The sequence below is a fragment of the Centrocercus urophasianus genome, unplaced genomic scaffold (assembly GCF_019232065.1).
Source record: "Centrocercus urophasianus isolate 14NV4802_14NV808 unplaced genomic scaffold, USGS_Curo_1.0 seq_10, whole genome shotgun sequence".
In the NCBI taxonomy this organism is placed as follows: domain Eukaryota; kingdom Metazoa; phylum Chordata; class Aves; order Galliformes; family Phasianidae; genus Centrocercus; species Centrocercus urophasianus.
Genome location: NW_024884142.1, coordinates 11895015 through 11911403, shown reverse-complemented (window position 1 = coordinate 11911403; position 16389 = coordinate 11895015). Strand labels below are relative to the sequence as shown.

General features: G+C 36.0%; 1 protein-coding gene across 1 annotated transcript in view; it reads right to left on the bottom strand.

Moving 5' to 3' along the window:
* Window positions 1-629: 629 nt before the first annotated feature.
* Window positions 630-16389, bottom strand: part of MYT1L (myelin transcription factor 1 like) — a 124664-nt gene continuing 108904 nt past the window's right edge. Inside the window, 4 exon segments of the mRNA XM_042818586.1 lie at window positions 630-770; window positions 1099-1242; window positions 4695-4798; window positions 6479-6570. Coding sequence (XP_042674520.1) covers window positions 630-770; window positions 1099-1242; window positions 4695-4798; window positions 6479-6570 — 481 coding nt within the window.

The following is a 16389-nucleotide window of genomic DNA, read 5'->3' as shown; positions in this document are numbered from 1 at the left end:
TTTTCTTGGAATTCAAAAAACCTCATTTTATTGCCCCCACCACACACCATCCTCCAAAAACAAAAGTCACATAATATTTTCAAGCATTGTTCAAAAATAAAGCATTTTTGCAACCAATTCTTGCTATGAAACAATATGCACACAAAATGTATTTCTTAAATCCCATAAAATCCTCCAACATGAGGCAAAATGATAGTGTTTAAAAAGTGGCTGCAGACCGCAACATTGTCATTCAAAGCTGTTTTTTTTTTTTTGTCCATTTCAGTTCAAAATACTAAAACATTTAATCACTAAAGCATTAAAAAGAATTTACACTCTATTTATTTTGATCAGCTTACCTCTTCAGAAATATATATACCCCAAAAATGTGCATACATTAGCAGCTATAAACATTACATGGCATATCACACTATGTCAGCTTATATGAAAACGTACAAAATGTGAATGTATTCAAAAAACTATTCTGCAGTTACTATCTTTAAAGCAAGACATAAAATCATTATGAAGTCTTGTAAGCATAACACTGTTTCAAACAGAAATAAATATATAACACTTTCTGGTAAATTACAGCAGCAAAAAACAAGAGGCATCCTTTTTTTAAGCAAGACTTTCACCACTATAGCAGCTGTTCAGACCTGAATTCCTCTCACAGCCTGCTTTATATTTTCCAGTAGGGCTTTATTTTCTGGACTCTGATAACGATCTTGATTTGTATACATGTCCGTCAAAGTGGTCACGTAAGCATCAAAATTTTGTTCATTGATTGGTTCCTACGAGATATTAAATAGTAGTTCATATACAACTTTTATTTTCTTAATTGTATATTCATTTAAGCATAACATATTATCAAGGCATAACTGCCACCATTTTTTATAATATTTAAAATGCCTATTTAGTTCTTACTTAATTTTTTTTACAGGATACACTGGAACAGGCCCTCCATGTCTTTGTTAGCAGTTAAATGTATCTTTATGGTTTCAGTGCTGTTACCACAAATATCCAACTGGTTGATGAAACGTAAACATAAAAAAAGACATCTATTGTATGAAGTGAACTGAAGATCTCCAAATTCCTTAACTTGTGCTCTCAATCACTTACCATATGTGGCAGCTGGATATTAGCTAGACTATGAATTAAAGACTGGCTTAAATTGGCCAATTCATGAAGAAGAGACTCATTTTGCTGTTCAATTACTTTGTTCTCCTCTTCTATCGTCTTCAGGTTGCTCTCCATTGTGGTAATCTAAAATGGACAAATTTGTGTACAATGTAATATAAGGCAAGCTGTTATAAAGCATGTGCTCTTCAAAGGGAGCAATCATAGAAATACCAGAGAAAGGAGAAAAATATCTATTATTGAAACCAAAAAGGGTCTGAAATTCTTATCATTGTTAAACGCATCTTTTTACAAGTGCAAGTGAATGGCTTGTTTTTTTTTAATATTGGCAATAACGAATGAAGTTGGATTTAGTTTTACTGTTTTTGAGGTTTTCTTTTTGCACTGAAGGGCATTAAGAAGAACCTTAGTTCTGCAAATTCACCCGTGTGATTTAACAGTTCCACTCCTACAAGCCTAGTTGTCAGTGGTACATTTCCAATATTTTTCGCAATACGTATATTGCTAGTTAAGCATGCACAGCTCCATGTCAGTGTTGTCAGTTTTTTATAATTATATATATTTTTTTTCTATCCAAATTCATAGGGCTGCTTTTGAAAGCTGACCAATGTACGGTATTGCAACTGAGTGTGCTGCTGGTGTCCCCAGGTGACAAGACACAAGATAGCTGCAGCCTTATGTTGTGCTCGAGCTAAAAATCATTGTGGAGGCAACTTACCCAAGCTGATGCAGAGCACAGTACTAACAAAGTTGTAAGGATTTCAGATGAGCGCTGGCTCATGTTCAGCTATCAAGAGCACATTCAGAGCTCAGTTGTACCTATTTACACTTTTCTTTGTAGACCTGTCCTAACTTTCCACTCTGGATGACAACTGTTAATAGCTATTACAAACTGTGCAGCGTGTGTTTGTCTGTGTAGGTTAAAATAGAGAATGGAAAAAGAAGCCAGAGGAATGGAAAAATGCTAAAGAACACTAAGTTTTAAATTATCAGAATGAGCTTAATTTATTTCTACTTTGCTATAATGGAAAGGATAGAATTTAAACCCACTCTTGGGAACCTGCATTAGCAGGGGAGTAGGACCTCTAGATAATCTCTAGAGGTCCCTTCCAACCCCTATAATTACTCTTCTGTAATTCTGTGGTTCTGTAAATACTGAGCTGAAGTGTCTGAGCAGTAACAGCCATGAGAAAGGGAAATTTTAGGTAACAGCTGGCACAATCAGGTTGTTGTTTTATTCCAGACCCAGAGGTTAAGTCTGCTTATGGAAATACAGCCCGTTAGTTTACAGACTTAACTTTGACAAGTGTGCAACTTTGACATGTGGCAACACATAAAACAATCTTTAAGTGGATCTGATTTTGATTACACTTGTATATATAGCAATTAATCCATGCTGTCAGTATTGCAGGAGCTTGATCTGTCACAATTAATTGATTATTAGCTACTCCTACAACACAGTATAGCAGGCAAATACTTTTATTCAGTTTTGGAACTGGGAACATATCCTCCTCTTTTGTTTTGCTTTCAACTTTTGCATACTAGAGAGCAACTCCATGCGAATACAAAACGTTTTCTGTAGGTGCTTGTTAGAGTCAGCCATGCTCCAATATTTACCCTAAAAACCAATTCTATATTAGAGACCAATATGAACAGCCTGATGTCAATGAAAGCTAGTTAAGTATGGCATGATGCTGCTGTCTCACAGTAATTTAAATACCTAGAAAATCTATTAAAAATTATAATTGAGTATTGCCACCTGAATAGATTTTTTTTTTCCCTTGGGCTGTGTCATGGGAGATGCTGACAATTTGAAAATTAATTACTTGCAGATTTTTCTTTCCCTATCTTATGTTCATGTGTTTCTACTCCTCTCCTACTTTTGGAGCTGCAAGTTAAAAATCAAACAAATTTACTAGAATATCTTAAATTAAAAATGTTTTGTTCCAAGTCTTATGCAAAAATGCAGCTGGTATAGGAAAGTGTTATTAGTGTCCCAAATGAGATAAAGTCTGTAATACAACTTCCCACTGTTTTAAATATGAAATATTCTATGATGAAGTCTGTAATACAACTTCCCACTGTTTTAAATATGAAATATTCTATGTGGAAGAGAAGTCCTTGTTGTAGGAAAAACTTTCACTGGCACGTAAAATCATACAGTATTCAAGACCTCAAGAAACACGAATTTTGCTATTTATGGTGTTCATAAAATTAACACTGTTTTCTCATTGTATATACTTCTGTGAAGCTTTACTGATATCTAGATGATTTTCTAAAGATTTATCAGTAAATATTTTGTTATGCTTAATATAATTTCAGTGTTCTAAAAAGAGGGAACTGTTGACTTGGATATAATCTTAATAGATTGACAGTGACTGTGATGTAACTGTGTTGGAAATGTCTTCAGGAGAGTGTCGTAACTCTTAATTGAAGCCTCATGTAAGTAAAAGAAAAGAAAAGGTAGCTTAGAACCTTCCAGTTTCAAAACTCACTAACAAATTCTGCCAATGTTGTATTTATAGATTTCCTGCCACTGAGTAGTCTTCTTGCCCTCTTTTTTTTCCTACTTGATCACATTAGAAAATCGTAAAACATCCATAAAATCCTATCAAGATGAAATAATGGCAGAGAACCCTGAATAAAACTGAATTGAGGTTTCAATACCAATTCTGCTACTATTTGGAAGTCAAACAAAAACACGCTGAAAGGCCACATTCTTTCTCTATTTTTGAGTATACAAGACGAGGACAATGGAGACTGTATACTTCTCTACAAGCAATAGGCAAAGAAGTAGCAAGGAACAGCCATCTCTACTTCCATTAGGTAGGATCAGTGTGACTTTAATTATTACCATCATGGGAGTAAAGGCTGAAAAATACTGGGAATGGCAGTAAAGCTCTCTGTAGCTGTCTGTACTCAAATCATGGGAATAAAACAACACCAAAAACTATGCTGGACTGTGGAAAATGTCAGGGAAGGAATTCAATTTATTTCCTTCCTCTGCCTTTTTCATCCAGCATTAGGACTGAAAAGTGAGAATAAAGTGAGGTTTTAACATCAGTTTCCCCATGTTTTCAACAGATTTATAGGGAACCTGAAAGGAACTAAGCTGAATCTGTGAAACCACTCTTGCTGCCAAGAGCTGCTCTACGTGATGAAGTGTAATAGGTACTCCTTTCCATATCTAAGTTTCCTTTGTAAAACAAACCTGCAAAAAGCCACATTGTTCATTTGGGCTCCTTCACCTTGTGACTTCTTATGTTAATGACTATGATCTAACCTAATAATTTAACTACTATTAGAAATGTATATGTAGCTTTCTTTATCAAGGGGAAATACAAAGCTGACAGGTCATGCTTTTGTCATTGTTTTTGAAAGTATAATTAGCTAGGGCTCCTTTTTTTAATGGTGGTAATTGATGTGGAAATTGCATTCTGAATATTGTTTTCTGATTTTATAAATGGCTCACATATTAGTATGTGAGGAATACAAAACACTACAATATATTTCCCATATTTCTTTTAATCAGTCATGTAGGAAAAGCAGCTGAATTTAGGGCTTCATAAAACTGTTACCTGAGTTCTGAGTTTAATCATGTCAGCTTCCATCTGGGAGTTGGATTCATTTAGTTCTTTGATTTCTTCATCTAACTGTTTAATTTCTTCATCATTTTCTATACCTATGCGATATAAAAAGAAAAGATGTATTAAAATACAAAGCTTTAAATCAGAGTTCAGCAAATTAATTACTTCCATATTTGAAATATAATTTACTTCAAGTAAAAGTTTTAGAGAAAAAAATATAGAAGAAGGAAATGCTCTTCAAACTTGTGTTCTGAAGTTAAAATGTTAAATATATTTTCCACGGCTTTTAAATCAGCAATAATTTTCCAGCCTGTGTTATGAAAATGCCTGGAGAATCAGTATGTCACAACTTTCTTTTTATACACACTGATTTTAACACTGCATTAAAAGAAAGGCACCTGTAACAACAAATTCTGCTCCACATCTTATTTAACTTATTTGAAGGACTATCCTAATTTATAGATATTCTGAAGGAAAGAAAATATCTTAACATGATCATCTTTCCATAGCACAATGCTGTCAAAATCATTTCCCAACACAGTAAAATTTTGTTGATGCATTAGGATATACTGCGATTCTGCTGTTGCTTTTAATATTTGCATGGTTCAGAAGAGTGTTATGTAATGATATTCAGGGCTATTTGCAAAATGGAAATGATTTTTTACTTTTATGGCTTAAATATTTAAAGAACTGGTACCTATTTCTTTAAGAATTCAGAGATGAATAAACTCTGTAGTTTTATTTATTCATTTAATTATCATAGCAAAGCATATAACAATTCTAGGAAGAAATGTGTCTGGTTTTGCTAAAGTCTTAAGTCCTAAAACTAGAGAATTTGTGTTCCCATTGGCTTGCTCTTACACATCTTTTCCCAGTATCCCTCACTACAACAGGAAGAATGCTGTGTGTCTCTGTAAGCATCCCAAATGTCTGTATCCCATTCCTGAAGGCTTTCCTCATGGATAAGGCATGTGGTAGAGAAAATTACGCCCAGACCTTTACCTCCCTGAATAGTAGCAACTGAACCAACACATTCTCTAGCTGTGCTGGCAATGTGGGTTGCAAAGGCTCTTCAGAAAGCTTTTTCTATAAATGCTTTTTGGCTCTGAAATACATTTTATGCCAGCATTTAAGGAGGCAGCATATTAAGCATGGACAGTCACAGATGAAGCGACTATGTCAAGTTCTCCAAGAAAAATTAGGACTTAGGTACCTCCCAGACAAGACATTTATGCACTACCTATCTGAAGCCCCTACAGTTTGCTTTATTTGCACTTCAGGTACTAAGGTAGCATCTTTACTTTCATTGAAGGTACTTGCATCATCTTTCCTGCAACTCAAATTTCCCAGGAATGACTGCAGATCATTGGATACGAAATGGCACGAGAGGTTACAGAACCCCAACTCCAAATCCAAATTCAAAGGACCTCGTAAGGACTTGAAACCTCTGGAAATAAATTATTTTCGTCTTTTAAATCCTGCAACAACATAAGGTCACCCATCTGCCTTGGTGAATGAGATATGAATCAGAGGACCAGAAAATTACAGTGGTGTACTCTACTTTGAAATATTTTAGAGTTATTTGAGTGTAACAGCCCAGGCTGACTCACTCCACTGTTGGCTCAGATTTCCACAGCACAAAGCCCAGTTTAAATTCTACTGACCTTGAATTCCCAGTTTATACGAAGGTTTACACTCAGAGAAAAAAGAGCCCATAGTGACAACTTTAGCTACCAATGAAATATTGTATTAAAAGGTAATGATTAAAAATTTACCATTACTGGCCCGCTGCTTTATTGTTAGCATTTGTTCTCCAGACAGCTTTGCTTTCTTCATTGCTGAAGTAGCTCTGGGACATCCTGATAAACTGTGAACATTAAAAAGCTTATTAATTTTGATAGATATTTGAAAATAAATCTTTAATCCAAAGCTGTGACAGAAAACAGTATTAGAGATAAAGTTTATTGTCATTGCCCGGTACTGAAAGAGTGTGCTAGTCTAAAAAAAAAAAAAAAGAAATTAAAAAGTCTTACCAGTAGTTATTTCATGATTTTATTCTTCCATACAATTTCTTTTTGTGTAAACTCTAACATAAAAGTCAGATATATCATGTAAAGATATAAGCCAAGGAACAACAGTCCAATTTTCTAATGCTCTTCTTCAAAATTTTTATTTAAAAGTAGTTACTCCTCCACTTCAAATTCACATGATACCTCTCTGAACTTCCACCCATGTTAATTAATAGTCAAACATTTAATTAATTGATGTGCATCAAAACAATTAACCCTTACAGACTATGCTGCTCTTAGTGAATATAGTGTACTGAGCTGAGTAAATTGCTCTTCTTTAACTGCTTCTTAAAAAAAAACAGTATATCACTTTTCTGTTGAAGCATAAGAAATGACCCAAATGTTCCCATAAAAATGACTTTCCTTAGAATATGAATCTCTTAAAATGTATATTTGATACACTTACAGATGGAGACTCAGATACTGCTTGTCTCTCATGTTGTCAAAACTTTTAACTTTTAATTACATCATACAAAATAATTTGATGTCAAATGCAATCTCAGCAGATTTTGTTATGGGAAATGCTCACTATTTTTATGTAATTATATACATCAAGCAGTCTGTTCTTTGTAAGTCACATCCTTAATGCATATCACAAGTAAGATTAAATATATATTCAATCTGATTGAAACTTCTGAAACTTACTAAACAATTCCATACTCCTTCAGGACTCATGATTTTATAAACACTAGAACTGAAAAATGTTACACACATGTCACTGCTTCCTGATAATATCTCTGCAATATGGAGCAGGTTTCTGCGAAAGATATCTTTGAGTAAAAGCATTTACTTAGGTACAGACCCAACTTCCCATACAAAAAAAAAATTAAGTACAATACATAATTATTTAGAATTTTTCTTTAAAAAGCCTGGGCTACTATTATCAAGTGCAGGCATTTAGAAAAGGCAATTTTCCCAGAAAAATGTTTAAAAATTAAATTCATTTCCTCAGAAGAAAAATCAGTGTTCAAAATCCAGACTTGTTTCTGAGAAGATACATAATAAAACAACCCTGGCAGTATCAAGAAAGCACATGACCTAATACCTTTACACTATTGCCTAAGTAGTAGGATAACACAGTATTCCAAGCTCTACTCCAGACTCAAGGCCTGACCACATAAAAACCCTCCTCTTAAAGTGACAATGGGTGTGCTGGGGAAGATTAAAGAGAAGGAGGTTGTGTATTTTGGGAAAAACAAACAAACAAACATCAGTGCAGGGAAAGGAATTAAAGATAACAACAGTATGTGCATTGCAACAATTACATTAGTTTACTGTTATCTTGCTCCTTAGCCTTTTCCTCTCCAAAACCTTTAATAGCTGTTCAAATAGGGAACTCCTTAAAATGAAATTCTCTCTCAAAATAGCCCATAAGTAAAGCTATTCCAACGCTACACAGAATTGGATGCTAGAATTGCATGTATCTGAAAACCCAAAATAACAAAACAAAGTGTAATCACAAGCAGCAGAAATTGATACTGTGTGCCTTCATCCAAGGTTTTGTTCCTCATTAGTCATCTAATATAACAGATGGAAGAGAGCTTTGACTAAAAGGGCTTCTTTCAATGATAGTGCCCAAACCACTGACTACAGCCAATTTCTTCTTTTGACCTCCCTACCCCTTATGCACACAGTTTTAACACATGCACCACTGTACTTCTATGATTACCTTTAGCTTGTTAGGTTATTGTTTTTAGAAGAAGTCATGAATGAACAGAATCTCCTGGCTTTTCCTGCAGCTTTGATTAATTTAAGGGAGCATTTTATACTCCTAAAGGCACCAAACTCAACACACAGAAAGTTGTCAAATTCAGACCATGCCATCAACCTCCTCTGCAGGTCTTTATTGGCAAACCTGTCTCCCCATTAGCTCCATACTGTATTGTAACTGGTAAGATCCCTTTCCAGGCACTTATAATTTTAATGAAGCAGTGATTAAGTCAGTAGTCTAAATTAGCAGACTGAGCTCTATTAAAGCATATTTAACTTGGCTACATTCTTCAGAAATGCACAAGACAAAGATATCAATACGCATCCTCTTTGCTCTGCTATTAATGAAGGTATCTATAAATACTTTCATAGAATCATAGAGCTTTAAATCATAAAACAATAAATTAGAGTTCTGATTACAAGTTTCCACTCTGCAAGGACATCCTAACACTTCCTTTCTACCTCCCAGTACCTGAAGGGGAAAGCAGTGGAGGGACTATTTATATGGGCAGGTAGTGACTAGTTGAGGAAAATGGACGAGGGTAGATTTAGACTAGGTATCAGGAAGAAATTCTTTACTGTGAGAGTGGTGTGACACTGCAACAGGTTGCCAGGTTATGGATGTCCCTTCCCTGGAAGCATTCAGGCCAGGCTGGATGGGGCCTTGAGTAACCGGGTCTAGAGGGAGGTGTCCCTGCCTATAGCAGGGGGCTGGAACTAGAACATCTTAAAGATCCTGTCCAACCCAAACCATTCTTTGATTCTATGATTCTTAACTCCACTTTCATATACAGTTAATTACTTCCTTTTTTTCTAAGATGAGAATAACCAAACAAGGACAGGACATATGGAAGGTAAGATGAGAAAAATGGGCAAGTCAGCATCACACCAGAAGTGGAATGCTGTACAACAAATGAACATCACAGAGGTATACAGTTAACTAAAAGCTTCAGTTGAGGTCCTAGTGAAACTGAGAGCAGCTCCAGATTTCTAGAAAATTGAAGACATAATACAAATGGTGGAGGAAAAAAAAGCACAGGTATGATCTTTTTTTTTGTCTCAAATATCCTTAGATTTTATTATACACAAGTAAATTCCATTTCAATTCTTTAAGAATGTACTGGTTTTAGAGCTAATTTTCTTCATAGTAGCTAGCCCTACTATGCTAGCTATACACTACGTTTTGGATATGTAATGAAAAACACATTAGTGGCAATAACACACTGATGCTTTAGTTCTTGTTCTTTCACAGAGCCAAGGACTTTCCTGCTTCTCACATTACTCTGCCTGTGAGTTGCTAGGGGTGTGCCAAGTGGCTGCGAGAGGACAGAACCAGGACAGCTGACTCAAACTGGGCAAAGTTATATTCCATATCATATGACATCATGCATAGCAATGAAATTGGGAAGAAGAGAAGAAAAAGGTGTGTTCTGGCGTTATGGCACTGTCTTTCCAAGTAACCATTATGTGTGAAGAGCTCTGCTTTCCTGGAAAGGGCAGAATATCTGCCTGCTGATGGGAAGTAGTGAATTAATTTGTTGTTTTGTTTTGTTTTGCTTGTGCATGCAGATTTTGCTTTACCTAGTAAATTTTCTTTATCTCAACCCATAAGGTTTTTCAAATTTATTTGCCTTTTCAGTTCTTTTGCTCATCCTATTGTGGAGGGAGTGAGTGGCTGTGTTGGATATAGCTCTCTATTGGCTCTAAATCTCAACAAAGATTTAAGGAAAATAAGTCACATATACCTGAAAAATAACAAATAAAATATAAAGACCAAGACAAACAAGCTAGCTAGTAATTCTGATAAGGATACTATCAATTTTAAAGCCTGTCACAGATTTTTCTGCTACAAGTCAAATTACTGTGTAAGTGTATTCTTGCTTTGGTTTGTTTTTTGGATTTTAAACAAACCTTCCACTGACTAGTACACGAAAGTCTAGAGCTTGTTCATTCCAGTAAAGAACTCATAAAATTAATCACCATTATCTCACTTGCCACTGCCACTATTCTCATTATTCTTATACACATGAAAAATAATGCAAAATAAAATACAAGCATAGTTGAGCTTTTTTTTTTGTGTATTAAAAATGAACAAGGCTTTCTAACAACATGCTGGGAGTATGGTGTAACAGTCTACACATAACGAGGCATCATTTATCTCTGTTTGACTGTGGATGCCCCAGGGCTTGAAGCTCCAGCATTTCAGGCGGAGCTGTGAGAAGTGCAATACTCAACTCCTGTCTCCCTCCGAATTCCTGATTCAGCAGGAGCTGAGATTCTGCTGGTGGTCATCAGCAACTTGTCTCCTTGAGATGCCATACTTCTTGGCTCTCACTGAGTTTCTACTATCAGTTCTTTAATTTGAGAAAGAAAAGTGCAGTGTGGTATATAATCCTTGAAAGTGAGCCACTGCAACAATTTACAGAAAACCTGTGAATAAGTGAATTAAACTGTTAAATTAAAGTGACCTGGGGTCATGTCCTGCAAACTGCCTGTAAGGTGTGTGCTAAAATTTGAGCAAGCCTCAATTTTTGCTGCTTGGCTGTGTATATCTGACATCGTTTATATCAGAAATTTGCTTTTGTTGGGCATAGGTGCTAGATAGAGAGGTGCATGATTGGGGCATACACATGCAGGTTTTGCTTTACAAGAATGGCACTGTCGATGCAATAGACATTTCTATACACTATACTCCTGCATCAATTGGGGTCCTTTTTTTCAGGAACACTTTGCAAACGGAGGAATGCAGAGGTAAAGTACAAGTAGCCCCACAATCCACAAAATAAGCCCAATCCATACAGAGTCACATTTGCATTTGGCCCAACTTTAATGAAGAGTAGCGATTTACAGAAACCCAGTCATCTAACACGTATGCAGAAAGACTACATGCAAAAATTAGGATAAAGTGCATATGGTCACTGCATTGTTTAAGAGTTGAATACAACATTAAGAATGCATTTTCTTTTTCTTTTTTAGTAGTCTATGCATTGCAACCAATGCATAGTCATATAATCATTAGATTTGAAAAATAAAGTTGAATTGGTCCCAAAATAAAAGAAAAATTACCGGGGGAAAAAGTTTGAAGGAGATTTCTCACTAGTAGTTAGTACACATTTACAAAAAAAGTCTAGTTTAAAACAATGAAACATGGGCTAAAATGCTGAACTGTATCAAGAATATAGTAGTGCTATCTTTGAGGGTACAAGGAAGAAAAGCCATCTGAATGGAGGGATCACTGACCAAGTGGGGGGAGTAACTGCCTGGGTGACTGAATTTAGCTATCACTTTTTTTTTTGGTCTCAGCAGACAGACATAGTCTGGTTGCTCTTCAGGATAAAGGAATTGTACTTTTCCCGTCAAGTGAAGAAAACATTCTCCGAGTAGCAATTTGGGGATGTGGAAAAGTAGGAGACATAGGTCAAAATAAAATGCAGCTTTTGTATTTGGTCTGTGAAGTGCTGAAGTTTACAGAGAAAGAAAGAACAGGAAGTAAAGAAACAAGACGCTTTATCTGGAGTAATAACAAAGTATCCTGAGGGCTAATTTTATAAAATTTATAAACACTTATAGATTCACCATCATTGTGGGATTTTTGTTTTGCTGTTTTTAATTTGTTTTGGTGTTTTTTTTTGGTTTTTTTTTTTTTTTTTTCTTATTTTTGGTATTTTTGGGGAAAAGTTAAGAAAATGAAACTCTTTTCCTGGTTATTAAAAGTAGCATCATCAATAGAGTAAAGAAAGGAATATGTCCCAGGACCTCTGTTAACTACAGATAGATCCAAAACAAGCCCCAGAGAAAATCCTTTTGAAATGCAGCTAAATACAGATCACAGTGAAAACTACTGCTTCATTTTGCTAATGGAAGAAATCTTACTCTTCTGACTAAGCTCCAGAGCTGTTTGGTAATGTTTGAAGTTCAAGTTAAGAGATCAAACTCAATGATCAAAGTGACCCTTTCCTTGGTTTAATATTAAATCCATGAGACACTCATTTTTTTTTCTATGTGGAAGAGTACCAGCTGTAGAGATTCCCTTATTTCCATGAGTAAATTCTGCTATTCTCCTTAAAGGATGAAATACTCTGAGAACAGCACCAGCAAAGATGAAAGGAACCCTCTGTGGCTGAGCACTCGTTTTTATTTACATTCAAGCGTGATTGGCTTCTCCCCAGCTTCTTACTGAACTGGGAAATAAAGGGAGCCCTGGAGTGTCAGTGACGGAGAGGCTCTGCAAACAAGGTAGTTCTGTTTGCTTGGAGATTACTGGGACTCATGTAGGAATCACCTCCCCACCAGCCACACAACACCAGCTGCCTTTGTGCTGAGTTGGAAGAAACCATCTCTTCAGCTCAATTTCATAATTCTTTACGCAGAAAAAAATAATTTCTGATTAATGTAATGGTTTTTAAGCCTTATTCTCTGTTTAAAGCATTTTTGGTGTACTTACAACTCATACCTAAATGCTAGTGTGGAAACTTTCACTTAAGTTTTCAGTCACGAGGGAAAATAAGACTAAAATCCTGATGTGTTAAGTAGCAGTTGCTACAGCAAGATGCTTTACAAAGCTGCTGAGGAAAGTAGCTCAGATTTGATTTTTGTTTAAATAAATATTTGCTTTGGTTCCAGAACTAAAAACACTTAGAATATTACCTAAGTGGCTAGAGAAAAAATACAGCCTGATTAAAAATAAATGTAAACTTCTTGATATCATTTTAATTATAATTGATCATTGTTTCAGAAAGACTTGCTGCAAATAACAACTTTCTTAGTTTGGAGTGGGAGGGTTAAAGTAGTGCTAAAATCTGGTTGGTCAAGCAACACACAGACAGCTATAGAGTGAATGGCCATGATACACACAAGCTGAGAGAGCTTTTTTTTGAGTCAATCTCAGAATGCTGGAACTGCAAGAACACTGCTAAAGTTGTCCTTCAGCTGGGCATATTTAGTCCTGTGGCAAATCTACATGATATTTTGCTAATTTAAGTTGCTTAGTCAGTAGAGGCTCTGTAGATGGGCTTTTCATACATGCCAGTGAGCACTGACCTCTATCATCCCCGAACAGAGAAAGGGTTTTTACTGGCTGCCCAATGATGTAATAACTGTTAAAAATCTCGCATAGCTCTCAAGCAAAAGAGGAAACATTGCAGCACATTACAGGTGTGAAGGTGGCCCTATAAATTATGGGGACAATGAAGGCACTTAACAGAGCACCACTGATGACAGTTTCCCAGAGGTAGGGGCCCAACTCTGGCTAGTGCAAAATTTATCAGTCTCTCTACTGTCCCATTACAGCACATAACAGTACAGCTGATCTGAAGACTGGTGGGTTTACTGGTAAGTCAAATAGTGTTATGAAGGTGAAGACTTGCACATGTGTAATAGGTAAGGTGCATCTCTAGCAACATACCTTTGATTATTTTTTGTGAGTAGCCGAAAAATTTCAAGCAACTTGTTTAGTGACCAAGTCCAGCTAGAAGCACAGTTTCTCTACAAACTTCACCAGAGAGACAGCAGAACTTTGAAGAGGAAAATTTGTCCCACCTGTAATCTAAAAAGCCATGCAGTGATACCTACTTTTTTTTATGGGCTGTGTCTATAACGAGGACAAACAGGCTTATAACCAGAGAGCTTCTGCTAAGTGCCTGAAATCAAGGAGACTTCACGGTGCAAGCAGATGTACAAATTACTACCTACTGTCATTAGCCAGCTCTGTGCAGCTAAGTGATTTTTCTTGCTTATATTGTTAAGTCTGCTTTTTCTAACATGAATTTCATATTATTTTCTCCTTGACTTTCCCAAGGTAAATAAGCCTCTTAAGTCCTTCTAGATTACCTCTCTGTTAGGGGTCTATCAGTTTAGTAGACTGTGCATTTGATTAAAATGCTATTCCATCCTTCTTCTGGATTGTAATGAAAAGAGCTGGCAGAACTAGCTGCAGTTTAAGAGCCTAACTCTTTCAAGGACCAGGCTCTGCTTTTAGTCACTTCTGACTTTTGTCAAATTTTAACTGATTTTACTGCAGTCTTTCACAATAGATGTCTGCCTTGGGCTCATTTTTTTCCCAAATGTTATAGGAAAAAAATATTCCTCAGAATTTATTTGTATACAACTGTTTTGTTTACATTGAAGAGGAAGCGCGAAAAACAATAATTCAGTAAATACTTCTGTTTAAAGTGAGACTTCACATTTCATGATGTATTTTTCTGAATTTAGAGAAAAATTCTGCTGTCATGAAAATGAACATGTATTTGGTGGAATTACCTCTGACAATCTGTCACTGGGACATGAGAAGCATATAGGTGTTAGTATTTGGGTGCCAGATAATTGATTTATTTTGTCTGTATGAAAACTGGGATGCTCTGGGCCTTTCATTACCATCAACCATGTTTAGGGCTGAATGGCACAGATAAGGAGGGTGCTTCTAGGAGCACAGCTCATGAGAGCAGGTGATCTGTTCTGTCAGTGCTCAGGAGAAGCACATTAGAAGATTGATATCTATATTGATATCTATACTGCTCAACCAGACGGGACCTGGACATGACCTCAAGCCAAGTCCATATGCCATAGCTCAAGCCAAATAACATTCACCCCAGCATGGCTTGGGCACCATTTCATTGGTTATCATAGTTCATGGCCACCAAAAACCAGCTTATATAGAGCCAAATTCTTACGTACAGGCACAGATGTCCAAACATGAGATGCTGTATCTTTGGCTCAGTAAAGGTTTCTAGTCTGCTCTACTGCTTGTTTTGAAATAGCATGGGAGCCTGATTTAGCAACTGGTGAACAGAAATCCAGATCAGACTATATTGTTTTTAATTTCATATTTTTCTTCTTTATATATGTATTATTATTATATTTAATTGCCACGATCATCTCCTTGACTTCTTAGAAATCTGCTGGCCCATTTACATGTCTCTCATCCCTCAGTAATGTCATCATGATGACACCTGTCCCTGTTAGTTGTAGTTACTGCCAAACATAGTAAGTTTAACTAATTCTTCTGTGTTGCTAAGATTGTATGACTTCCTCCCACTGAAATGAAACCTAGAGCTTCAAGGAAAAAGTAAGAACTAGAAAGAAGAAAAAAATAAATTAATGGTGGAGATTGAATAGGCACCCAAAACCAAAAACAATAAAAGCTTTTAAAAGGCTGGATGTTAGGACATTAAGAAAAAATTATTCTCTGAAAGAGTGGTTAGGCATTGGAATGGGCTGCCCAGAGAGGTGGCTGAGTCCAGGGAGGTGTTCAAGCAATGTTGTACTGAGGCGAATGGTTTAGCAGAAAAATATTGGTGTACCTTTTCAAGACTCTACTTTGGATTAGCCCATAGTGAACTGTGTTATCAGATTACAATACACGTATCTGACCTCATCTAACTTTACAGCATTTTTCATTTGTTTAATAAAGCTTCTGAGTTTCATCTTTGCACTTATTTTCAAATATAAGAAATATGTTTTTTTCTTACATCTTTGAGCTTTTATTTCAAATAAGCTTAAGCCAAGGAGCTGACTCTTGCTCTCCACCTAAATTCTAGGCGCTTTCATTTCTCCATGAACTGAAAGGAGTATCTAACATATAGTATCTCAGACAGCTTAGATCAACGTAAACCCTACTGTCTATTCATGGGCCTTGATTTGCATCAAAAGCTATTTCAGGTCTAAGGCTCTGCAGAACTGACTTTGTTTAAATAACCGCTGCTGTACTCTTTAATAATACAGCTCAATTCTAAGGGTCACATTCACTGAGCTAATGCTAAGTATTTTCTAGCTTTTAAATTCCAAAACTAAGAAATACTAATGGTAAGAGACAAGATGGCTTCAGGCACACAAATGGAAAGTCTCCAACAATTTAGAAATGAATTTGCAGCCATTAGCATATGTTTAGAGATGTGAAGTGTCTGGGTTAT